General features: G+C 42.6%; 3 protein-coding genes across 4 annotated transcripts; 1 reads left to right on the forward strand and 2 right to left on the reverse strand.

Annotated features, from left to right (window-relative positions):
* Window positions 1–476: 476 nt before the first annotated feature.
* Window positions 477–23782, reverse strand: Gyg (glycogenin 1). Of its 2 annotated transcripts, none has more exons than XM_037434812.2 (7): window positions 23653–23782; window positions 8894–9035; window positions 6736–6910; window positions 5063–5225; window positions 4090–4216; window positions 2197–2377; window positions 477–1334 (listed from the first exon to the last, which is right to left on the reverse strand). In XM_037434812.2, the coding sequence occupies exons 1-7, from the start codon at window positions 23660–23662 to the stop codon at window positions 1026–1028; spliced, it is 1107 nt and encodes a 368-aa protein (XP_037290709.1). In that variant the 5' UTR covers window positions 23663–23782; the 3' UTR covers window positions 477–1025. The 2 variants fall into 2 exon arrangements, with proteins under 2 accessions (XP_037290709.1, XP_037290702.1); XM_037434805.2 differs by lacking the exon at window positions 23653–23782 and adding an exon at window positions 21071–21548.
* Window positions 12466–16098, reverse strand: LOC119185900 (uncharacterized). Its single transcript, XM_037434741.2, has 3 exons — window positions 14802–16098; window positions 14152–14269; window positions 12466–13799 (listed from the first exon to the last, which is right to left on the reverse strand). The coding sequence occupies exons 1-3, from the start codon at window positions 15858–15860 to the stop codon at window positions 12532–12534; spliced, it is 2445 nt and encodes an 814-aa protein (XP_037290638.2). The 5' UTR covers window positions 15861–16098; the 3' UTR covers window positions 12466–12531.
* Window positions 16231–20337, forward strand: LOC142814307 (BEN domain-containing protein 5-like). Its single transcript, XM_075892954.1, has 11 exons — window positions 16231–16562; window positions 16620–16759; window positions 16854–16955; window positions 17233–17488; window positions 17605–17652; window positions 18344–18382; window positions 18468–18512; window positions 18615–18692; window positions 18777–18814; window positions 19492–19711; window positions 20180–20337. Exons 1-11 carry the CDS (start codon window positions 16370–16372, stop codon window positions 20320–20322), a joined length of 1302 nt encoding a protein of 433 aa, XP_075749069.1. The 5' UTR covers window positions 16231–16369; the 3' UTR covers window positions 20323–20337.
* Window positions 23783–25139: the final 1357 nt, after the last annotated feature.

A 25139-nucleotide genomic window follows, 5' to 3' on the forward strand; every position in this document is an offset into this window, starting at 1 on the left:
CCAAGATTTTTTTTATGACGACCAAAAGAAAATGCTGCAATAAAACTCTTGCCCCCCCCCCCCCCCCTAATGAACCCTGCATACACTTATGCAGAAGGGAACAGCCCCATCACAGCTATTTTCTGCCTAAATTTAGCTTTACGGCAGTTCTCAAGGCTACATAAATATCGAAGTGCCCCTTTGGCATCCATGTTCACTATATACTATTGTCTTCTCAATCCAGAATGCTCATCATATGTAAAGAGCTTGAGTAACATTCATCTATTTGGCAGAGCTTTGCAGAACCCCAAAAACCATCAAATAACCTGCAAAATTTATGCAAAAATTTGCATAATATGGATGTATACCATCCATTGCTACATAAATTTTCAATACATGCAGGGGATCATTAAAATAAGCTAGCAGTCATTTTGAAAGTGCTCAGTTGTAAACAGGGGTGAAGCCTTGGTTGAGTGGAATTAACTAAGACAGAAAACTTGTGGAACATGAGTGTATAATATATATTTCCATTTTGCCACATTTCAACAGCCTAAAAGGAAGCAATAGTATAGTCAGTCAAAGATGCCAGCTTCAAAAAGTGCACTATGTGCAAGAGCTCAAAAGCACAGCTCTGCAACAAAACAAAACCTCAATTTGTAAAAAACTATACATGTGTGAGTAGCAAAAATTGCCTTTACACAGCAACATCTCTTATGGCAAAAGATTCAGGTGATGTACTAGGGAAAGAAAAGGCGCTTCTGCTGCATGAAATACGCAAAAAGAGGAAATGCGCCTATGGAGCTAAAATGAGAACATTAGTCGCTCACTAGTGGTTTGGCACAAAAAGAAAACAGTTCACGCAAACAAATATGCTACACTCTAAAACAGCAAAAAAGAATGTTTCAAGGCCATCAATGAGCGTAGCAGCGCACTCAGCAGTATTGCACACTGATAAACTGGTGCCTCATGCCCTTTCCTTCCCTTTAAGTATGCCCCCATCCCTGTTTTAATTTCCAGCATGCACCCCTCAGACAGGTATTATACGTTCACTTCTTCGAATGTTTCTTGGATTTCGCGGACGGTGGTGTTCTGGTGCTCGACGCCTGCTTGTCGCCAGCCTTCTTTTCTTGGTAAGTGCCCTCGGCGATGGTGGGTTCAACTGGTGCTGTCATGGCCGTATCCAGCTTTTTCTGGATATTCGCGAACGCATCCTCGCCCATGTAGTCAATCTGGCCACGCTCCCAGGCATACTGGCGTGCCTCTGAGCCTCCATAGACTGTCAGGTCTGTGTGAGTGCGCTGCAGCTCTTCTGCAGTCTTGATTGTCAGCTTGGACATCTCACCAGCAAGGCCGGCCTGAAAAGTGAGAGAACATTTTACTGGATTAGAAATTATAAGGCTAGTTGTTGCAGTGGCTCACTAACTTTCTGTACTCGCACAACAATAAACTGCTAGGGAATACTCATGAAACAGAGGTTATGCAAACCAGGTTTGCCTGCATGGTGAAGGCCATAATAAGCAGAGTTTATATGGCTGAAAGAACACAATGTCACAGCAATTCGCTTAAAGGCATCAGCTCATTTTAACACGTGCACAAGCTCTCATGCAAGCAAGCATTTTTAACTATACAGCTACAATGGGTTAGAAAACCAACTCGTCCAGCCCGTTACCCTTCTATCAAACATGTGCTTATTAACTGTTAAGAACAGGTAAAATCATTATGGGAACTGCCAGAATTAAGTATGCAATGCATTCAGTTATGCAACATAGCTGGGACAATCTGGACTATTATCCCTGCATTAATAATAATTTTATTGCAGTTACATTTGATACTTGCTCGCCATAATGTAGTTTTATAGCAGTAAGATGTGTATAACCTCACTTGAATTTCACTCAATTTTCAAGCAACAGTACATGTTAAGCTGAAATGTGATCTCTAAGAGCAACTCATCTCTGGGACTGTGTTGCCTTGACATGTAAAGTCGTTTAAGTAGATGCATAAAAGAAAAAGGTAGCCTGGCGTGAGAAAAATTCGTTTGAAGACCCAAAATTTCCCTTCTCAAAAATATACAGGCCAATTTACAGTGGCAGAGGCATCAGTAAATTTGGCTAACTTACTAACTGCACTGCAAACACAATTGGCAAGTTTTTTTATTTTATTTTTTTTTTTAAGGAAAACTAGAGAGATTGTTTAAGTTACTGAGGAAGTTGCACTCACACATTCTGGGAACAGCTTGGGTTGGATGTGCGTCATGAAGAGTTCCCACCAGAACTGCAGATGGTCGAACATGTGCTGGCTACTGCCGTGTGGCTGCACTTGACCTGTCAGGAGGTTGAACGTGTGATGCCATGGCTTCACAGGGCCCAGGAAGTGGACAATCTTTACATCCTTGCCAAATCTGCATGAAAAAACTGAAACCATGCAACCTTTCCTGCGTCGCAAACAGAAAGCTATCTGGGGGTGTACATAACAAAACAATACATGATACAATTACTATGAGGCATGCCATGGAAGGAATCTCACAGGCGACTTTCACCACCTAAATATCAGTACAAATGTTCATATTTTTTTCCAAATTCACCTCAGTCTGAATGTGGATGCTATGACCAAAATCAAGTTGCATTCGTTTTTGTATGCATTCATATGAGAAAGAACAGAAAATATCACATATCAGACAGCATACAGCTCATAAAACCTAAAGGTCTATTCAACATGAGCAACGTGCAAAAATTACATGTTTAATCACCAAAGACAACATTTTAGATTCAGGAGTGGTTGCATGCACAGTGAAAGCTTTAATACTATAAAATCTCATCCATTGAAATTCAAAGGGGACTATAAAATCGTTAAAATTACAGGGGTCAAATTTGCAGGCAGGCACTAGAATGAGTACACATCACATGGGCAGAAACCAAAGAAGCCACCTCTAGACTCGTTATCCCGAATGAGGCGCTACTACAAGTTTGTGGCAGCTTATTTCTAAATTATGTTCACGTAGCTCTAACAGTGAACTGAATTAGCAGATCAGACAGTGATACAGCAGAAACAAGAGCACCAGCTGTTGCATCTGGTGCTCTAGAGAAGCAATGATGTGTCGCCTTCCGCAAACCATTCCATCTTTACTCAATCGAACCCGTCTTATTGCATAATGAGCAGGGTAATGGCCATGCACATTTTTGACAATAGAGTAGACTAAGTAAACTGCGAACTGTTCACCAGAACTGCTATATACAATCGAAAACCTTTATAAGAGGCACTGACATAAAAGACAAATGGGTATAAAAGACGACAGTGTGCCTACAATAGAATACGGGTTGATAAGAAAATGCATATGTGGTACCCTGTTTACAAGAGACATCTTATATATAAGACAAGAATTGCTGCCTGAAACATGTCTCTTATAAAGAGGTTCAACTGCAAGTGGAACAGCTTCCTCTGAAAGAATGCGTTTTGTGCATGTATTCTGCAAACCTGTTCATCTCAGTAAACGGAACTCCTATAAAATGGAACATTTTCCCAGTCCCTTCAGGTTTCGTTTAATGAGAGTTTAACGATATCCATTATCAGCGGCCTCTCTTCAGCAACCAGCCAGTTCGCAGTGCTGAATGCCCCGAGACAATGAATATTCAAGACTACGGCTGCTCACTGCTTTTGATTAATATGCATAGTCTGCAAAGCTAAGCATCTGGTGTCCTATGAAGCATTATCTGCTTTTCAAACCAGATGACCTACCACAGCAGAGCAGGAGTCAAGAGAAGAAAACGTGGAGCCCCGAAATGTTAGTGGCCATCAAAAAGTGGTCATGTGGCTTCACAAAGACAGTAGAGGGTAAGCTTTTCTTGTACTTTTGATTTTAAAGGCTGATTACATGACTTTGGACTACATGCCCCTGTCACTACCGTTCTTGGCCCATTAATCTGTCAATCCTTCAGTAGATGCAACCTGCAAGTAAGTGAAGATGGCCCTGTTAATATCTTCTAATATGACCGATTTCAACCTTAAATTCTGCCCCCTTGTTCAACTGTTAGTAAACTGAACACATTTTCCAGCTCCCTTCAGGTTCAATGATGCATTTCAAGCAGAGTTTGATGCAAGAAAATGTGTACTCACTGTTTGTATGCAGGCAAATAGGTGTAGGACACATTTGAGTTCATGTTATAAATAAAGGAAAGATGTTTGGTGATGTCCTTTGTTGACCAGTCATGATAGTACAGATTCAGCAGGCCTTGGTCACCACCTAAAAAGCATCAGAGCATAAAGTTAATACATAATGATCTCTCCTTGTCTTTTACATATAAAAAAAACTGAACTAAGTGTGAGCGCGAGGTCTGATGAAGCTCAAAGATCTGCATGATTGGTGTGTCGGGCAATTTCCAGCCACAAAAGTAGCAGTTTTGATTTTGGAATAGCTGGCATAGACAGGCCTGCTTAAATGACTGTGGCACTTGTGAGCATATATTATGAGCATATATTGATTAATCAAGATGATGTTTGGAAACATGTAAATGACTTGTACGTAGTAGCTTGCACAAGTACAGATCTTGAAATCTGTACATGTAAAGTAACACTTCAATCGCAAATATTGTACAAGGTTATTTAGCATGTTTGATCACGATTTGATGTACAATAATTCATCTGGTGATATCGTCACTCTAAATGTAGTTAAATGTGTGTTTGGTTTGTTCCGACTGTGTCTGCTGTGGCCGTTCACTCCAAGAGCGTGGTGCTTTCTCCACATTGAGACCCCACAAAACATGCTGCATCTGCATGATGCAACTGCTGTACTGTAGAATCTATGCAAAATTTCCACTAAAGTGGAACTATGGCCTCTAATTAGGCTGGTTTTGCACACAAATGCTGCTCCCGCACCTTCCTCAGTAACGAAACTCCGGTTAAAACATCTCAGTTCCTTCAGTTTTCCTTTAACAAGATTATCCTGTAGTTGAGCTAGCCCGCATATTCTCTAGGAGGAGTTACAAATGGCCTTTGTGTTCCCTCAGTGTCATTGTCCCTTTGTTTGCTAAAAGCACTTTGTAACATACAAAACAAAAATCCAAGGATTCCAGAAAAAGCAATCACTTGCCATCAAAGCTGCCATGCTCTCCAGCAAATGTGATGAGAGCATTGTAAGTGGCCTCGGAGGGGACAAAAACAAAAACGCCAGAGTTGAAGCAGTCAGGCCAGCCAACGTCCGGGACAGCAGAGAGTTCTTCCTTGGAAAATAGCTCGTCACAGTTTTGGAGGACCTGCAAAGGGAAAAAATTGAACATTGTTTTCGGTCGTACAGCCATGCGTAAGCTTCGTGCTGAACTGGGCCTGCGGGGACGATTTCAGCGAAATGGTGAGAGCTTCACGAGCTACATTGAGGATGTGATCAGCCTCTGTAGGAGAGTTAATGCGAGGATGACGGAGGCTGACAGAATAAAGAATACATTGAAAGGCATTGATGACGACGCTTTTCATATGCTTGTGGTCAAAGACCCACAGACCGTCACGGCCGTGATTCAGCTATGTCAAAGTTTCGATGAGCTGCGCAAGCAACTAATTTCTACACGTCGCGCTAATACGCAAACAGCTGATATTTCGGCTTTGGAGTGCGAAAGCAGTGGCCCCGACTACAGCGTGTTAATGCCTCAAATTCAACAGTACATCCGGGAGGAAGTTGCTCGACAGCTCTCTCTTGTCGCCACCATCAACGAGACCCCCAGCAGATTCTACATAAAAACAAGCACTCAATACCTCTGTTTAGCCTAATTTAGTCTAATTGACATCAACCGATACATGAGCAGTACAAAGGCCAGGTGTATATCATCAACATACATTTCTTATGCTAGCTACTTTCTAATTATGCCTGTTGATTTCCCAACTTCCTCACATGACCTAGCTAATTATATTCCTTTTTCAACCACACTTTTTTCCCTATCAGCAGCCCACCAGGCTTTGTCAAAGAGTTGAAATTATGACGAAATTGTGGGATTGAAGGAAAGGCTAAGGTGAGCAGGCATCTTACAATTTATTGCTCCCTTGATTCAACTGGAAAAATCGAACAGTAAATATAATACCAAATAACATTAAAGACAATGATTGTTAAAGTTTATCAAGAAAATTAGACCTCAAGCTACCTTCTGAACCGCAACAACAATGTCAGCGGAATTTCTGGAGGTATACATTATACTTTAGGTAAAAACAACATCGGGGCAGTGGGCTCATAATCCTGGAAAAAAAGAACTGCTTTTCATTTTCTCACTGAGGAAAAACTTAAAATATTCCAATTAAGCTTCCCTAGCACATTTAACAACTTTTTAGATTAAAATGCTGTGGCTTGCTACAACTGTGACAAAGCATTGCCATTTTTAAATAGTGCTTTTTTTATGGATCAGTTTCAGGCAAAAACTTTTCTGAGGGGTGGGGGAGAGTCAGTCATACTTTATGCATGTGTGTATATATGTGTGCATGTATATATACACATGCAAAAATTAGTTTTGAGGGGGGTTTGAGCCTCCCCCACGCTACACCAGTGCACCCAGCAACACATGTATCCAAGCTACGCCTATGGTTCATCTGCGTTCCCCTGCATGAATACATTTTATCGTGTGCGATTTGCTAACTGGGTAGTAAGCAGCAAGCTTTCTGTAAGCATTGTATTGTGTCGCACAGCATCCCCAATGTCAGACGCATTACGAGCCATTTCTTATCCTTTTACAACTTGCCACAACATGTGCGCCCTGTAGGTAATCGTTAACCTTTTCAGCTCACCAGGGTGTCGGAGTCCATGAAGACACATTTCTTAAACTGCACCAGCCTCCAACAGTGCAACTTGGTGAATGTGACGCCCAGTTCTGGCCGATTGAGGAGGGCAAGGTTCGCAGGATCTCTGCTGTCCAACAGGTTCACCTCCTCCACAAGGTCGAAAGCCTGGGCTAGCAGCGACCTGGTTTGCCACAATGAATAAGGAGGTATGATAGTGTTTTGTTAAAGCTTACGATTAAGAACTTCTAGAAATGTGAAAATATTCAAAACATTCCAACTTTAAAGCCCTAGAAGTACAATTTCTACTTTTTAGAATTTGCTAAGATTATTTGAATATTCATTGCACTGTTTCAAGTAATAAGACTTCTTGGATTCTTAAAATGAGGGGCAATGAAACCTGGGACTGTTCCAAATTCTGCTTAAACATCAGAGTATTTGAGATACTAAAGTAGAACATTAGTTTCTTGTTTATAAAAAAATCTCAAAGCTCAGCTATCAAGGAACCCAGCTGAAGATGGTATGAAATGTTCTCCATAGAACTTTTCTACATCTCATGATGGCAGTGTTAAACCTTTTTTATGAAAAGGACAGGAAGTTTTGCTGCCAAATGTGACATAATGAAGTCTTAAATTAAAAAAGGTGTCCGAAGTATCCTCAATACACCTGCGCAAGCATAGGTAGTATTTTTTTTTTTGTCGTCATAAAGGGAAAATGGTGGAACGTGATAATGACTCCACAACCTTAAAAACAAATGACACCTTACTGGTTAACTATTAGATCAGTAGCTATCAATTCTCTTGCTGTTGTTTCCAAGAGTTTCAACTTGCTATTTACAAAGTGGGTCTTCCCTAACACTAACTTATCGCTCGCAGCAATGGACAGTCTTCATGTCCTAAATATGGGACACCAGAGCTCAGTGGTTGTCAGACCTCTGAATGCATTTAGGCCAATCCAGATGTGTAGCTCTTGTAAAAGCTCCCGGTTTCTTGTTATTCTGGTCGAGAAACCTGTAGACATCACTTAGATAATATGTAAGGGGCGTCTAATAGTGAGATAATACGTAATATATTTTAATTCGTTTTATGAAATATAATAATGGTGCATGATGTAGCTGGAAGAATACGATGATAAAGTGTAGTTTAATTAGCTTACCCTTGCAAACATGGGCAAAATTCTGGCACTGCAAAGCAGGATTCATCCATTTTTTATGACGTAGGATCTTTCACAGTGTTCAATAAGTAGACGGTGGCCAAGTGCAATGAGGAGCTGTGTGCCACGAGCGCAAAGACTTGCCTTTGCACAGTTTGGGCGCTCTAACTAATACGTGGTTGCTGTATGTTAGCTTCCCAACGATAACTTGCACTTACAGGGCTAAATAAACATGTGTACTTAAAATCATCATATTTCACTTTACAAGCACTAAGCCCCGGTGTTCTACAATAGGATATGGTGCCTTTTGTATACTGATGAGATGTTCAGAAAAAATTATTTTCCTGTTCTTGAGGTTGTAGTAACTGAAAAAACAAGAAAAATAATATCTGAAAGTAAAAAAAAAATTCAGGGCTGAAAGGGTTAATCCTTTCATTGAGACATGTAATCCCTTCATTGAGAAGTCTAGCTTTCAATGCTTATTTTGCTTTAAGGATGCTTTACACCTCTCTCCCTTTATCAAAAGTATCTTATTTTATGATCAATTTGACATTCAGGGATTATTTTTATCAAATATTTCATTTAAATAGCAGATTTTAGTCTGAACGTTTTACAAATTTTCTATTCAGTGTTTTTGCCCAAATAACTCATTAATCCTGATATTAACTCATATCCTCAATGACTAATTTATATATTCTGCAGCTACAAGGTTAATCCTGAGTAATCTAAAGTGTGCTACATAAATTGCCCTAGTAACATTTTTACATACATGCGCACTCCAGATGAGCGTTATCCCAGCAAAATAAATTTAGGCACGACAGGTTCTATAGGCAATATCAGCACCCACATAAACTAGGGGGAGCAAAATATGCACAATGGTCCCAGCTAAAATGAACAGATCAATCTCCGGTGGAAATTAGCTAGCATTACTAGATGCAAAAGAGATGGCAAGAGCATTGTGTGTTGGGGGGGGGCTTTGAACTGCAGTGAAAATAAACTTCCCACTTGTCCTCACCTCATCTGTGTAGTGACTGCACTGGTGACAAGGATGACCAGCTGCCGTGAGGTATGCACCCTCTTGAGCGAGTGAGCCAACACAAGGGCACCCAGCGAGTAGGTGTCGTCCGTTGCCAACGTGACATATGCTTCATCAGTCACTGCATGTAAAAAGAATGACGTGAAGGAAACCGTAACACACACCGATTCTTAGATGACTAATACACCACTTTAAACGAAATTTCAACTTTTATCAAGTGATTTGTAACAAAAGAAAGAAACAGTATTCAATCTAGTTTTTTAAAAGTGTGGGACTCTACAGTAAAAAGAAAAATGTCAACACTTGCTTAATGAAAATTATAGTCACTAGAATCTTTTAAATATATCAATAGACCACATACTGTAATGTATTACGGAATTGTCAAACTTTACACCAGAATAATGATGGCACTATCCCTTGTACTGCAAAACTAAAGAAAGGAGAATTCGGACGAAAAGGTACCAACAGTCATAACATGACCATTAACATAGATGCCTATGATGCTACGGGAGAACATAGCGAGACATCTAAGGATGCGATTGGAATCTCTGCCTTGAATCTGAGCATGGAGGCTCGTATAAAGAGCATATAAAAACATGATCATATACAAGTATATAAAGACGGCGTTCACATAGCAAAGTTTGACGATTAAGGAGTAGCACCGTGTTATCAGATTTTTGACAGCCAAAGGTGTTAAACAGGCCAACATTCATCACCTGCAATTACCATATGTGTCTAGTCCCCTAAAGAAACATCTGAAAGGGAAGTGCTTTACCTAGTGCGACAGAGACCCTTGGAAGGACTGGGTCTTGTCATGGCCACAGGAATTATGGGAACAAGAATTTCTTCGGTTCGTTCATCACTGATATCGTTGAGATAGAGCGCATAATGCATATTTTGAATAACATCTTTATACTCGCAGTGTCATTTCGTACCTATTCATTAAAACTACCTACATTTTATGTGAAATTAATAGTCAATTGCGCAGTTGCATTTCTCAACTCTTGTAGGCAAGAATCACCTTTGAAAAACTTCACACTGCTTAATTACTTCACAAAACAGCCCCCCAATAGTAAAATTGGGTAGTGTTAGTGCATACTATCTCCCTCCATCAGTAATGGTGCTACCCTTAACATTTTCAAGGTGGTGCACCATCAGCACAATACTACGGTTCTGTGGGTAAGGTCTGATCAGATTTAGAAGAAGCAACGTTTCTTGATGTTGAGAAAATTTTTCATGCTCAGCAGATGATTCAGGAATGAGATCACTGTGCTAGTGAATGAGAATGCAAGGATTAATGTGAAATACGGTTGCAGCATTAGAGATTAAACATTTAAAAGTACCTCTGGCTAACTTGTCATGCACTTGACCACACAGCCATAATGCACAAGTTAGTGACCAAAACGAACAAGAAATGCCCCTGGTGGCAACTTTTCCACGAGTGGACTTGCCAAAATGTGGCCCCTAGCGGCATTTTTTTTTTTAATTTTTCGGCGACTTCTCATCCCTTCTCCGTACTTGGCGCGACAAAAATGAACTCGTTAATCAGGCAACTTCCTACGAAATAAATGTATACAGTAGAATTCAAAACAGTGGATCGCAGACCGACCGCAGTACCCAGGTGAAAATTTCCTGCTGGTTTTCTGTTGGGAGTTGTTGGTTTTTGATGGAACCAGCAGTTAATCTGCTGGTTTCTTGCTGGTTGTACTGGTTCCAGCAGGGTGCCTACTGGTTTTCTGCTGGTTCCAGCAAAGTGCCTACTGGTTCTTACTGGTTTGCTGATGGTCCCAGCAAGCTACCTGCTGGTTGTACTGGTTCCAGCAGTGTGCCTACTGGTTTTCTGCTGGTTCCAGTGGGGTGCCTACTGGTTCTTTACTGGGACCAGTACCCTGTCTGCTGGCTCTACTGGTACCAGCAGGATGCTTGCTGGTTTTCTGTACTGGTTCAAGCAGGCTACTGGTTTCACCCTGGGATGCTGCTGGGACCATTAGGCAATACCGGACGGTTCTCAGCTGCTTGAACTGATTATAGTGGTGGTCCACTTCGTGGTTTCCTGAGAACTCTAACTAGCCGAAACATTCAATCATGAGGCTTGTATCTTCTGATTATAACTAAGACTTTACTGTACTTGAAAGTGGTGTGCCAATACATTGAGCAATTAAGATGTAGTATAGAGAAATATGACGTAGAGACTGTTTATACAGGTTTCAAAAAACAAAAGTCAAGGGAATTCAAGGCAGTGTCTTGGGTTTTCGAAGGACTAAAGAAGATATCCAAAGAATATTTTTGTGGGTGCTCTGCATTTCAACATTCTGACTAGTTCTAATAAGTTTATATTATAATGAACATAGTGCTTGTGATAGTGAAGCCTTTATTCCACAAGAAGTAGTTCACTACACACAAAAAATGTTCAGATTAGCTGCGGAGACTTTTTAAGCATAAACTAGGCTTTGCTTCGTTGGAGTATACTAACTTAACATGCTGCTCACATGATGGGGAAACCAATTTTGTGGCATAAATGCACGAGACATAGTGAAGCAGAGAGATAAGTCGAGAAAGAGACAATGTACGACAAGGTTGACGTACAGGTGGGGAAATGAACAATAAAAAATGTCGTGAAGAAAACAGTGCAACACCAGAAGGGAGCCAGCACCTAAGCCACAGTAGGTGTCTATCGCTTCATTAACAGTGTTTCATATTTTTAATGCCCTGAAGAACAAAGCATATTGGTGCTGAAATGAAGTTTGGTGAATCTACACTGCTGCCTAAGCACAAAGAAGCAGCTCATAGACAAATTCCTAGACTTTTAGGCTTCGAATATGTTCTTTTTTATTTCAATGGTTTTATTGTTATTTAATTTGGAAACATACATGTACAAAGGATACAGAGAAAAAAGGGAGGAATTTTGAAGAGTTGCATGCACCCTGAACACACAAGGTGTGTTCAAATATAAAGGGGTGCTCAAACGTTCCCAGGCTGCTACGCTTGTAATCTTATGACAGCACTGCCTGGGAACATTTGACCAACCCAGTGCACATTAAACCTTGTACTGTACAACAGCGCACACTTTCTCTTCTTTTTTTTATAATACAAAATGTTTACACCCAGAGACAGGGCTAAAGCTGGGCTTAAACAATGAGAATTGTCAATACTCACAATCATGAAGTTTATTAGTAATTCAAGAGGCACTCGACAGTATACAGCATGAATTTGCACAAATTGGCAATAGCTAAATCAATTGAAAATGGCATTTCTCACTTCCTCTAAAAACAACTGTTTCACTGCACAATCCACAAACATCTACACCTGCAGTTCACTGACATGTGGAGGTTCTTTTTAACAGCCCATTCATTTAACAGCTTGACATGCAATGACAATGCGGTGTACACATCTGAGGTTTCTACTCATATCATTGTAATTTAGAAGGTGGCTTGAGCAGTGAATTATTAATAAAGCCACAACACACAAGGAACAAAAAAAACTAATTTTACAGATGTGAAGTGTTTCTGACAAAAAGTACAAAAAGTAGGTATAAGAAGGTATTGGTGCGATTTTTATATGATGAGACCTTTTTATAGAATGATGAAACTAATTCAATGTTGCTCTTAAGCGTCCCTTTAACAACCACCAGAGAGCATTTTCAAAGAAATTCTCTGAAAAAAACACTTTCTATTGACCTCTACATAGTTGCAAGGGACAACACTGGCAGACAGCTCCACTAGCTGTTGGGAATTCGCATCCTCTGATTTCATTATGTGCTCAGTGCCAAATGCACGACGTGACAAGAATTTGTTTGACAGTGCAAAAATCCTTACATTTCTTGACGAATCCCTAATAGAAACAATGTGCTTCAACTTCAAGCACGTTCCCAAATATATTTGCAATACAGTGCTGTCACTTTTGTTCGGCCTTGAGTACTGCTCACTGTGAAACCGAACACCCGGTGATACAATCACTCGGTCATGTTCCATGACACGGCCCCTAACGATGTTGCCAACATGGTCCTGCACAAGGTGAAGCAGCTGGTCAGACACAGCTCGGGGTTTGCTGAGCAGTAAACCACCTTTACTATTTGATGGGCCAGCTTTTGTCAAAAACTTCAGAGTGCAAGGGCTAGCTGAAGCCTTTAGATACCTGAAGTTGCTGGCCATCATTAAGCGCTCTACAATCTGCAGTGGGGCACCTTTTGCTGATGTGACCAGCTGCTTAATTTGGCCAATGTTAGACTCAAAAGCAAAACATGAATGTGCCCAAAGAGGTCCTTGGTTCAGAACACTCTGAGCCATGTGCAACAATTGATGTACATTGAAAGTCATGTTTTTTTCTCCATAGAGAAACTGCATGTCGACAACAAACTTTACCAAGCAGTCTGTGCTTACAGAAATGTCACTGAGGGACACTGTGTCCTGCAGAAGAAGGGCAATACCTTTCACAAGCAATGCAAAATGTTTAAGATACTGCCGTGGAAGTAGGCCTTCCAGACAAGGCAATGAAAAATACAGTAGCCATTGCTGCCACTCCGAGGCTTTCCAATACTTTCTCAGAGAAACTGAGCGGGGAAGTCGTGGCATACAGCTATGCGGCTTTATAGAGCACAAACGTTGATCTAATACTGCCACAGTTTGTGGTGCCCCAATGTAATATTCCTCGCCTACATTAGAGAGCCAGTCCTCCGTCATCTGCCGTGCCACACCTAGAAGCACACAATGCATATAATCTGGAGTAAAGCCCCAGATTATATTAAAGTGCTGAAGATTAATCAAAGGCGTGATGCCTTTTGCTCCCTGTACTGGTCTTCCAGCTTCAGCAGCCTTGGCCATGATTTCCTTTGTGCCTTCTGCTGTCCTGTCAGGTGAAACAGTGTCCACAGGATACTTGACAGTTCCTGTTTGGCAATAGTAAGAAAAAAAAACAGAGAACCTCACAAATTTAGAAGTTTGTAAAATCTCGCACAGCTAAGCTTGATTGTAAATGGCACACTTGTTTTCAGTGATATTTCTGAGAATTTACTTCTAGAACACATTTAGAAAAACATACTATGTGCCAGAATTTGGAAACATAGAATCGCTACGACATAAAGCACATTTTTGCCTCTGAGATGAGAAATGGCAACCCCAGATACATTAAACAAGGTGAATGTTTACATAAAAATTGCTAAAAAAGAGAGAAACTCTGATCAACATATCTAGTCAGAAATCTGACTCCATGTTATGCAGTAATGCGACATCTTTACTAACCATTCACAGCTGCCCCTGGATGCAAGCACCATCCACAGCCATAATACCCATTAAACTGGGTTAGGTGCTGCATGGCTGCCCGTGCTGGTGCATCAGCGCTGCAGCTGAAGCAGTACACCTGCATGAGCAAGGACAAAAAAGGAAGCTGTTAGCCCTAACTACCCTCTGCAATGAAGTACAACAAAAAGGAAATGGATAGAGGGCTTGTTTTCTTTGCCAGACACAAGTCAATTATTGCAGTAGACATTGAGGACAAGGAAAAGATCGGGTGATGTTATTAACAGTTTTCAATTGATAACAATCCATTCAGAAGAAGCACTTTTCATGCTTTTGCATAAAGGGACATGATCTCCGTAAGTTGTAACAGTTACAGTAAACACAATGCAGTAAATACCACTTTGACACTTAGATAATTGACAGTATTTAGAGATAAAGTCGCACTAGAAAAGAATACACACAAAGATGAACTAGTGTGCCATCCTCCATGGTGTCATTATGCCCAAGTGGCCTGGATTTCATCATGACTGGAAGAAATTAGCTGGCACAACAATGTAGCCTCGTCTATGCATTGTAGCTCAGTGCAGCATTTACAACTAGAATGTCTTGAAGTCGTGTTGTTCAAGCAGCTTTAATAATTAAAAAAAAATTACCTTGGAATGCACAGTTTCGTTGCCTGCCTTCCATGTGATCCCACTGGTCGACAAACCGTCCATTTGTTCAACAAATGCGTTCAGTAGGAGAGTCATGTCGGGATGTTTCTGGCCATACCACAGAGCAGACACAAGCACATTTTTCTGCCTCATGTACACTGGGAGTTCATTCACCATCACTTGAACGGGCCACACAGAAAACTTCGATGACTTGAACACGGCGCTTCCATCACTGTTAACAGTGAGAGTGATATCATTTTTTGATGTCAATTCGCGCCTAAGTGCCCTGTATAAGGTGCCATCTATTATGTCTGTCATTTCATCTTTGTCGACAGACATACTCTCGTTTATTGAATTCAGTCTTTCGTGGAGTGCAGTGCTCGCATCATTCTCGGCAAGTAACGAAGACAGCAACTTTGCGATGGGCAGGGTTATGAAAAAGTGGCCATCGCGTAGCATCTGCGGCCCACTGTTACGTTGCCCGCATACGGTGCACGTTACCCGCACTGCATTCCGCGCTGCAAGGTCGCCACTTGTTACGGCAAGGAGCGTCATACAGTTTTCACAGTAGAAGTGTAACCGGGCGGCTTTTATTTCTGCCCCGACACTCTTCTTGAAAAGATATTTAGTAACTGGTATATCATGTCGTTCAAGTATGTGCATTATCAACTTTTGGAGTGCTTCGACTCCCTTCCAAGGGATGCCAAATTCGAGGACAAAATTGACAGTCAGTGCCAGCAAATCGTCACTAGAGAAGCTCCCTAAATCTCCCTGTGGCTCGTCTGTCATTTCTGCGCCAACGGAAGGCTGCGGCTCGTCACTTGGGGCCGCTTCATGTGCCGATTCAGAGTCACAGTCGCCTTCAACATCAGTCTGCGGAGGTTGCGTCAGTACGCGAAGTGCTGTCGGAGCAGTCGACCCGCCAGCGACATTTGTGTCCTGCTGCAGTCCACGACGTGATTGTTGCACGCTCGAGGCTGATCTTTCGAGATATGTTTTCGTTGAATACGGGATGGCGGAGGCGCTGCCTGGGTTTAGGTATTCCTTTCTACGAGGCATACTCCCTCAGTGCGGATCCACGCAAATATCGCACTGCAAACTCACCGAAAACCTTCTAAGTAATGAAGCCACACGTTGTGTTCACGCGCACAATCACGACAGTTCGCTCATAGTTCGCTCGGACTCGCACATTCTCCATGATCTCACACAATCAAACGACTTGGATTGGCTTGTACGGCGTTGAATTAGTTGGATTGCAACCCGGATTTCAAAAACACATATCTATTTAATTATATCTTAGTAAGTTTATACATTGTTTATAACATGAACAGTTTTTACACCTGTTTATAAGCTTATTTAAAGCATTTTTTATTTGTTTATAGGTGTATTTATTTATTTATTTTGTTCCGCACGCAGTTATTGGTATTGCCCAGTCTTGCCGCTAGGAGTTGTTATGGTGTTATTTTTAATGGACACGACACGTGCGCGACACGCGACTGCTACATTTTTTTCAGAGATTGGTGTGTGTGTGATGCCATTTAAGGCTTTGTTAAATCATCAGTACTACCATGTACGCTGTTGTTCGTTTCCTGGACGATCACGACAAACGGTTACACGTCATTCACGTGCATGACATCGAGAAGTTTGATCCCAAAGACACCAGCGACTACGACAACCGCTTTGTTTACAGCGCGTACTGGCGAGACCCCGTGGATGACACAAACACTGGTTTGTACAACACGCAAGTCTTGATGCTGGCAGGTATGTGTGGTATGTGAAATGTTACGGTTCCAATTTTATAGTCGTAATTTCTTACAGAAAGCGAAGATGACGCCCGCGCGAAAATGCGGGCCAAGAGGTTGGTGATACCAAAAATACCTATGCAAGAAACGACGTCAGATGATGATCCTGATGAGCTCGTGGAGTCCCAAACAAAAAGAAAAAAGGCTGAAAGAAAGGTTGCTATTTATGCTGCCTACATTTTGAAACGGCTGAAAACTTGCTGGTCTTGCATTGATCATCATCTGTAATTGTGCTTTCGACTTCTTTCAGAAACAAAAGAACGACAGAGCAAATGCTAAAAAAAACATGTATGACGAAATTCTTAAAAAGAATCTGGAAAAAGCGCACTCTGGGCGTAAACCTAGAGCACAGGTAAGTGTGCCATGGTCTTCATTAGTGCACTGTACTATAAAAGAAGCATTTTTTTTTACTGAAAGCAAAACCCTCATGAGACCCTTGAAGGCTACAGCTAGGGCACAATAAATAGACAGGGACAACAGAAGAAAGCACAAAGTGAAGCGCCGATACTTGTGTTGCTTCTGTTGTTCCTGTCTATTGTGCACAGTAGCCTTCAAGATGCAATACCAACTAGCCCACCAAGCCATCCTAGTGAATTCATGAAGTCATTTTTTGCATGATGAAATTTCAGCCAAGGAAAGGGACAGACACTCCGTCGGACAGCGGGTCCTCCGATAGTGATGAATTGTGCCCAAAAAGTGAAATTCTTCAAATGAAGAAGAAGAAAGACGTGTGGAAGGCGAGAACGAAGGCGCTGGTGGTTAAAGAGCTTGAGAAGGACAGAGACATGTGGAAATTGCGTGCTGAGGAGCTGCAGCACGACAACCAGTTTCTAAAGCAGCAGGTTGCAAGCCTGCAGAGATCCCTTGAAAGCAAGCTTTTCAAGCGTAAGAATGCTTTTTGCTCTGCATTATTTACTTGACAAAAGCTCCATGTATAATGATTACATGACAACTCATGTGCTACATAAAAACTTGTGCACCCTTTTTTTGTGTACATGCAGTTGCAGTAGAACAAGACCGGGTGCCTTGCAGTCGGGGCATGTTGTCAGGTTTGTTTCCCCATAAGAACTGCATACACCTATGCTCTTGAGTAAATGCATCAGTTCCATATTTCACTGGGACAGTAATATAGCATACTTTGACCTGTTTAATGAAGTCAGCTTTTTTATTATTTATTTATTCATATTTTGTCTAAGCAACTCGCTCAGTAGTATGTGCAAAGTAAAGGTTATAGAGATTTGGCTTTACTTGATGAACTTGCCGAACGAGTTCAAAGAGTGCTGCACTTTTTATTTGTTTTGAAAAAGTGCCCGCCAAACACAGCATGAATTAACTTTGGAGTGTAAGTTCAGCTGTTCTGCAGTAAGATGGCAGCTTCAGTCAGTATGTAATATAGAAGATGCTAGTGCCATGATAATGAAATGATGTTGGTTCTTTGAAAGTGGAGGTGGATAGATGAAAGTAAAGTTTGAACTGTAAAACAGAGTAGCCAATCGAGAAAACCTCGAACGAACAAAATTTTTCCTTGGTATGGTTTATCGCTATGTTACATTGTGATTTTTGGTTTGAAAGTCCGAAGTGAATTGACTTGGAGATGTGCACCTCATCGTAGCTTTTAGAAGCAGCCAATGCTCTAAGGCACGCTCTGACTAGCATGAAGCTTTAAACAAAAGCATCCAGATTTAACAGGCTTGAGGGGTTGAAATCTAAACTTTTACACCTGAATCATTTTTATTACAGCACATTCTGAGACAGATGAAGGAGAAAGCTTCGTCGGAAGTGAGTACTTTGCTTCTTTTATAATACTTCCCTGCATTTCAAAACTGGAGTGACAGTTACTGTCACTATATCTTTGTAACTTTAGATCTGTTGATTATGGACAACATGGCCTGCAGTGAACGTGTTCTCCGTAAGTAACAGCTCTGGTTTCATAGACAGTAAACTTTGTTTCAATTAGAGCAAGTTGTGCACCAAGATAAGCCATTTTTGAATAATTCTAAATGTTGCGTAGCACCGTGCTCATCTACTGCTGTAGAACCAGAGGAAAGGACAAGCACTGTTGGTGGAGAAAAGAACACTACACATCCAGGTCAGCTCAGATGTCACCTCAGATATTCTGACAATAATTTTTTTTTTTTTGTGCCATGACAAGGACCTGATATCTTTCTTGCAGGCCCAAATGGAGATTTCATTTATATGGAAGATGGCTCTGTAAGTAATTTGCTCGAAATTTAATGTCACTGTCTGCAGCTGCTTTTCATGCTTAACCGTTTTTTTTTCTATTGGTAGTCACAGCTACTCTATAGATCTAGGTGGTATAGTTAATTACGAAAGCTTTCTTAAAGCTTCTTGCTTGCAGCATCTTTACCATTTTTATTTTTTTAGCATGCTCAAGTCTTCAGTTTTACTCAGTGTACTTTTTGAGAGAAGTATGAATACCGTTGGGACCAGCACACAGTTTTTCTTTTTTATTATCAGCAATAGCAAGGTGTACAGTGCTGATCACACCTGTCTTGAGCACCTGAGCAGTGCTGTGTGGATGAAATATGGCAAAATTCTAAAGCAGATACTCAATTTCACTGATACTTCTTGCATTCATGTGCAGTTGAATATACTAGATGAACCGCACAGGCTCAAAAGCATTGTCTCTAACAGAGTAACCAATAACATTTTACTGCATTTGATTTGCAGCACACCACTTGTGCACCATAGACAAGTGTGATAGACTGTACATACTATTCATGTGCTACATCGTTGTGTTGTGCCAGGTGCATTGGTTAAACAATTTGTTAGTTTTGTTGTATGTTTAGCAGAAGTAACATGCAGCATTTTTTGTTTCATTGCTCCTTACAGTAGGGATTTTCCTCCATTATTTTGCTTTTTCACAGTTCCATTTGACGAAAGGCGTAACAATAAGTGGTGTGTGTGCAAAAAAAATATTTGGGAACAAGAAGGCTACCTTGGTGGTGAAGGATGCTGCCCACGCTATATGGGGAAGCAACGTTCTTGCATCTAGGAGCGTCACAGGGACCGTTGGCTCCAGGAAGAGAGCATTGGGGGAGCAGCCCAAGCAGCCGCTGACACCGGAGAAACTTCTTGTTGTGTCAGGTACAACTAGCATGAATAGTTTTCCACAGCGCATGCAGGAAGTCATCTTTACACAGCCTGGCAGCATGAACGAAAATGAAAGAGTGAAATTCATGCTGTTTGCTTTGCGAGTTGTCAAAACAAAATTTTGGTATATAGGGTGAACAGAAGTTGCACTTTGTACTGGAAATATGGAAAGATATCTCTGAGTTTGGGTTAAATTTGATGGGGTGCATGGTAGGCTCCTATGCTCAACTGACAATCTGTTGCACATGAAACTGTGCACCAAATTTAACTGCCATCAGCTGCCGAACAGGACAACTTGGGTTTTGTGGAGCTTGTGAAACTAAGTCATGCACATTCCTAATCCAGTGATGTCGGAGCTTTAGTGCTCAAACCCAAGCTCTGCCTCTATGGTGTGGCAGTTGTCGTTGCCGCAATCACTACTTTTTGTTGTCTAATGCTCAAAATCGACTCGTCTGTTTGTAGAAACACTCAAGCACTGGGGACAGCAGAAAGACGTCAACACTGCTGACACGGAAAAAAATCTGCCCAGGATCCTGGCTGAGAAGATCCAAGATCTCCTGAAATCGAAAGTGCGCAAGCAGATGTTTGACGATCAAGCACAATAAATTCTTAAACACTAAGGCTGTTTGTTTAACGCCCAATGCATGCTGTTAACTTGGCACAGGAATGTAGAACGTGCAAGTTACAATAAGCACTGACTTACTAATCGAATGGCACAACCATCTGGATAGCCATAAAAGTTATGTGCTTGTAACCCTAAAGTTGCTAAATTGGGCAGAAACATGCATTTGAGTTCGTTTGGGCACCACCTTGTTGATTGGGGGCGTCCTCCATCTCGGTGAGTAACAATTTTGTTGCATGTATGCAACCCTGAGCTGAAACCAGTAGCTGCTGGTTTCGGATACTGGTTTCAGTGACTGGTTCCATCAGCTACTGGTTCCATTACCTACTGGTTCCAATACCTACTGGTCCCATCACCTACTGGTCCCATCACCTACTGGTCCCATCAACTACGGGGAATGTGCTAATAAACCATCAATACTGGAACCAACAGAAAACCAACAGGAAATTTTCACCTGGGTAACTAGAGCGTATGTAAATAAAGCCGAACATGCCGTTCGCGGCTTTGGGCTAGGATTGAGTTCCGCTGTGTATGCGTTCAACGAGGAGCTAACAAAACACTTCAGCTGACGCTTTGGAATAATCGCACTGCTTCGGGGCGGTTACACTAAGGCCGGACATCCACCCCGTTCTGCCTACCCGGGTCAAACGGAAGCGCGCGCTATCCAGAAACTGCCGAATGCTGCGCGGTCTTGTCACAAAGTCGAGCAGGCACAAGCAACTCGTCCTCACCCTCGCCAACGTCGCCGCTTTCTTGTTCGTAGCAGGCAGAGTCGAATCGCAAAGGCGAACAGCCGGCAGCGGCTGTCAAATCGGTGGAAACGCTTAGCGTGTTCATGGCATCGGCGGCTCGCCACCTAGAATAGGCGTGTCTGTGCACAAGCGTAGCAACGTTATCGGAGCCGGCCGGTAGCGACACTGCCCTTAAAGCCGGGATGTTCGTTGATCGCCGCCGGGTAGGCGTGTCACGGCGGCAGTGCTATTATTTCTCTACTACAAGACAATGCCGTGAAGCGACCGCACAGGATGTGACAACCTGCCAAGGTCGTTGCCCGTACGTCGCAAGGTCGAATATATGTTAGTCGATCTTTCACGCTCACTTTACTCGTACACTTATTAAACGTTCAGCCACCACTGTTCCCATTCTTTGAGCAAAAGTACTGCAAGTACTTCGCCGACAAGAGATTGTCGGCGTTATTTTGAAACAAATACAAATGAGGCATCGCCAAGCGACTAGCGGATGGCTACCGTTGTGGCCTCGCTCGACTGCAATATCAATATGTGAATTTTGCTCGCTTCCCACTCAACTATAATAGGCTTTTAAAACATTTTAGTGTTCGAGAGTTCTCTTTTTAATAACGTCAGTCTCAAACAAAACAAACAAACAACTGACACTAGCGCGCGTATTTCAAACACTGTTAATTGTGGCAGAAAATAATCGTGCGGCTCGGTTAAATACTTAACGAGTAGCAAAACCTAACAAAGTGGAATGAACAATTAAAGGTTGCCCAGCAGCTATGACGACCATTTCATCGCGATAATCTGCGTCCACCACACTGAAGTCGCGACGCCGGCTAAAGAATTCGGAGAGTGAGCCGTCGCCGGGTGTAAATATAGCCGCAGCTTGGTGGAAGAAGACGGGTGTATCGCCGCTCGTAGAGGCGCGCTCTGCGGCATATCTGAGGGCCCTTTTGTTCGGCTGGATACGTTGAAGGGCCTGTGGTATCGCTGAACGCAAGCCGACACGCATGCATGAAATGAGCGCGCGGGAGAGGGTTGAACTGTTGCGTACGGCTGATATTTCTCATTCGTCGACAATGAACCGAGACAGTATACAACGAAGTTCTATATAGGCGTTTTTTTTTTCTGTCTAATTAAGTTTATACCAAAACAAGGCATTAGTGTGTATGCATTGCTGGTTAGTCAGTTGCAATACAACTCGTAATTCTCAGATTCGTCGAAGGCGACGTAATGAACACCAGCTGTTCGGGGGGGATTATGCAGCAAGGGACGAATATAACGCGAAAGTTTTATGTGTTCCTTTCGTTTACACGCCTTATCGTACACATGACAAATTGAAAACGTGAAGCCAATATGGAGTAAAACCACGCGCCAATATGATTGTCAAGCATGCTTTAATAGTGAGCGAGTTTGGACTGATCATGACAACACGGGGTTCGTTTATGTGCACTTGAACTCCAAGTAAACTGGTGTTCTCGCATTAAACGTCAAAATGGAGCCACCGTGGCCGGAAATCGTATCTTCAAGCTCAGTAGCGCGACATCTTACCTGTTAAGCTGGCTCAGGGCCGTAACAGGGGCGTTGAGGGGGTTAATTCTGAGTCCTCCCGAATTTTTTTTAATTATTTCACTTTTTGGGTCATGTTAAAGTATTTACACGCCCTATCAACCACTAGTTGCCAAAATTAGCTGTTCTACACAAAAACGCCCCCCGGAAAAGATTCCTGGGTACGGCTCTGGCCTATAACTCGAACCAAGTTTTGTCAATGCAACAGTTGAGCGCTGCCAGGTTAAAAAAACCACGCGTTGGTTTGAGGAGACAATTGCTAATGACAAGCGCGGAGCCACGGCACAACAATCCCGAGAGCGGAGGTGCGTGGTCTCGGCGAAGCTCGAAACGAAAATACTTCTGACCAGGAATACTGGTGGTGCCTGGCGGCCGTCCAGATACCTCTTACCTCTGGTTGAAGCCCGCAAAGGTGTAGTGCACAACTGCGGCGTTGCTCACCAATGAAACAATAAGAAAACGAACCTTAGAATGTGGCAAGCTGAAACTTACACTCGTCAAGTTTATGCCTTATGGAACGGTGTACAAACTACCTGGAAGATGAAAATACGAAGCCCTAGAACGAAGCAGTCGGACTTGTTTTCTTATTACGCTTTTATGAAATCACCTAGATATTCCGGTTAAAGACCCCGCTTGGAAGCGAAACCAGCATCAAAAAATTACACACGCGGTACACGTGCACATTCCAACTTTTGCATAATATGTAAATGTTGCGCGAGTTCTATCGTGAAGAGTCGAGGCTAAGAAAAAAAAGGGGGAGGGGGTTCCGAAATGACGTAACGGCAGGCGTTGGAATAGGCAGGGTCATATGCATGCCAAAAAGTCGCGCTATCGTGTTACGCACGCCGGAAAACCTATTTCGGTGCACGCAGCAGACGACAGCTTTCGTAGAACGTCGTACAAAGAAAAAAGATTGGAAGGCGGACGGGAGGCACACGATGTGAGAAACGGGGTGACAATTGTTGAAGCACCCACCCCAGTTCGGTGACACGCCCCGCCGAACTCACCGCGCTCCATCGCTGCTACTTGGTTTCGCGCCGATAAAAGCCAGGAGCAACGACGGCGGTGGACTGCCTCACACTGAACGGGCCGCGGGTCAACAGATGAGATGAATCGAGTCAATGAATGCCCGGCGCATGCGCTGCCGCAGAGAGGCGTCCGTGCGGTCGCCGGCCGACAGGGCGCTCCGCACGTGGCGCTCCGGTTGTTTCGAAACCAACCACGAGAGCGAACCAGAGTGCGAACAACCGAGAAAGCACAGGGTAGAGGACGCTACGCTCGTACTTCAAAGCGGGCGTTTCGAACTGTTTTAGGGGCGAAGCTCCGGCACCCGTTCGTCCCTCGTAGCCGTTGTAGTGTGTAACAAGTATAACTTTTTAGCTTCCAAGGTGGCGCCGGTGAGAGATTTCTTCTGTGCGTTGTTGAACAATTGAATAGTGCTCGATGTACATGCAATGGCTGCTAATGGGGAACGAGAGACAGGAGCATTCGGCACGCTACGATCCCCATTAGCAGCCATTGGCATGTACATTGAGCACTATCTGACAAGAAAGGGTTGCTACGTTATACTCGCTGGATGTAACCTACTTAGTTTTAGAAAAGTTTAGCTAGCGTTGAGCCGCAGTGCCACGAATACAATTAATTAGTATATACCATGAACTCGAGGGAATTAACGTGGGAAGTAGAGACGAAGCGCAAGCCGTAAGAAAGTGTGCGTGTGCCACCTCTCGTTTAGTCATTGGAATGCCCGCTGGATTGCGGTGATTCTATATGGAAAATATATGATGAAAAGATGCGAGATGGTGGTACTTGGAATGTTGAATAGATGGACGAACGGACACACAGACAGATGCATGAATGGACGCATGAACGGACGCAGGGGCGGATGCATGGACGAACGCAGGGACGGACGCACGAACAGACGCACGCACGGACGGGCGGATGGACGCATGGACGGTCACACAGTTGGACGCATGGACGGACAGAAGCAAAAACGAATGGACGGACGAATCCTTCACCCCACTCTCCATCATTCACTCCATGGACATGCTGCCAATTTTTTCTTCTTCTTGCTCGTCGCTAAATCTCAATAGGTCTGTCTACGTAAGCATGACAGATATAACGATGGGGGTGAAGAATAGCAGCACAACTTGTCATCAATATATGAGCACACCATACGTTCGACGCACTGAGAACGAACGTGAGATAAGCGAGCGGATAACTTGAACGACCATGGATATGGTCATTGAATTTTATCGTGGTTTCTCACATAATCTTGTTTTATAAAAGTTAAAACATGCACTACTGTGGCGTTTAGCTGAATACAAGAATTAGAACCAGCGCGATTTACATTTGTAGCGTCCAAAAACTTCCTGAAATATAAATGCAGGTTTTGCATCGAAGATTTGTGGGCCTCCTCGACCGTGTAAACTCGTCATTGTGTTCCGTTTTTTTTAACTGCCATGAAATGCACCGCCCAGAGTTGAAGAGACTT

Source organism: Rhipicephalus microplus, chromosome 1, assembly GCF_043290135.1.
Source record: "Rhipicephalus microplus isolate Deutch F79 chromosome 1, USDA_Rmic, whole genome shotgun sequence".
NCBI classification, from domain to species: domain Eukaryota; kingdom Metazoa; phylum Arthropoda; class Arachnida; order Ixodida; family Ixodidae; genus Rhipicephalus; species Rhipicephalus microplus.

Bases quoted from the DNA above. Each gene is read 5' to 3' on its own strand.
- LOC119185900 (XM_037434741.2), bottom strand. From the start codon at position 15,860: ATGCCTCGTAGAAAGGAATACCTAAACCCAGGCAGCGCCTCCGCCATC. The intron at 14,270-14,801 runs GTAATTTTTTTT...TTGCTCATGCAG, and splicing joins ACGAAACTGTGCATTCCAAG to GTGTACTGCTTCAGCTGCAG. The intron at 13,800-14,151 runs GTTAGTAAAGAT...ATTGCCAAACAG, and splicing joins TCCAGGGGCAGCTGTGAATG to GAACTGTCAAGTATCCTGTG.
- LOC142814307 (XM_075892954.1), top strand. From the start codon at position 16,370: ATGTACGCTGTTGTTCGTTTCCTGGACGATCACGACAAACGGTTACAC. The intron at 16,563-16,619 runs GTATGTGTGGTA...AATTTCTTACAG, and splicing joins GCAAGTCTTGATGCTGGCAG to AAAGCGAAGATGACGCCCGC. The intron at 19,712-20,179 runs GTACAACTAGCA...GTCTGTTTGTAG, and splicing joins GAAACTTCTTGTTGTGTCAG to AAACACTCAAGCACTGGGGA.
- Gyg (XM_037434805.2), bottom strand. From the start codon at position 21,176: ATGAACACGCTAAGCGTTTCCACCGATTTGACAGCCGCTGCCGGCTGT. The intron at 2,378-4,089 runs GTGAGTACACAT...TTTTTCATGCAG, and splicing joins TATTTGCCTGCATACAAACA to ATTTGGCAAGGATGTAAAGA. The intron at 1,335-2,196 runs GTGAGTGCAACT...CTCACTTTTCAG, and splicing joins CCAAGCTGTTCCCAGAATGT to GCCGGCCTTGCTGGTGAGAT.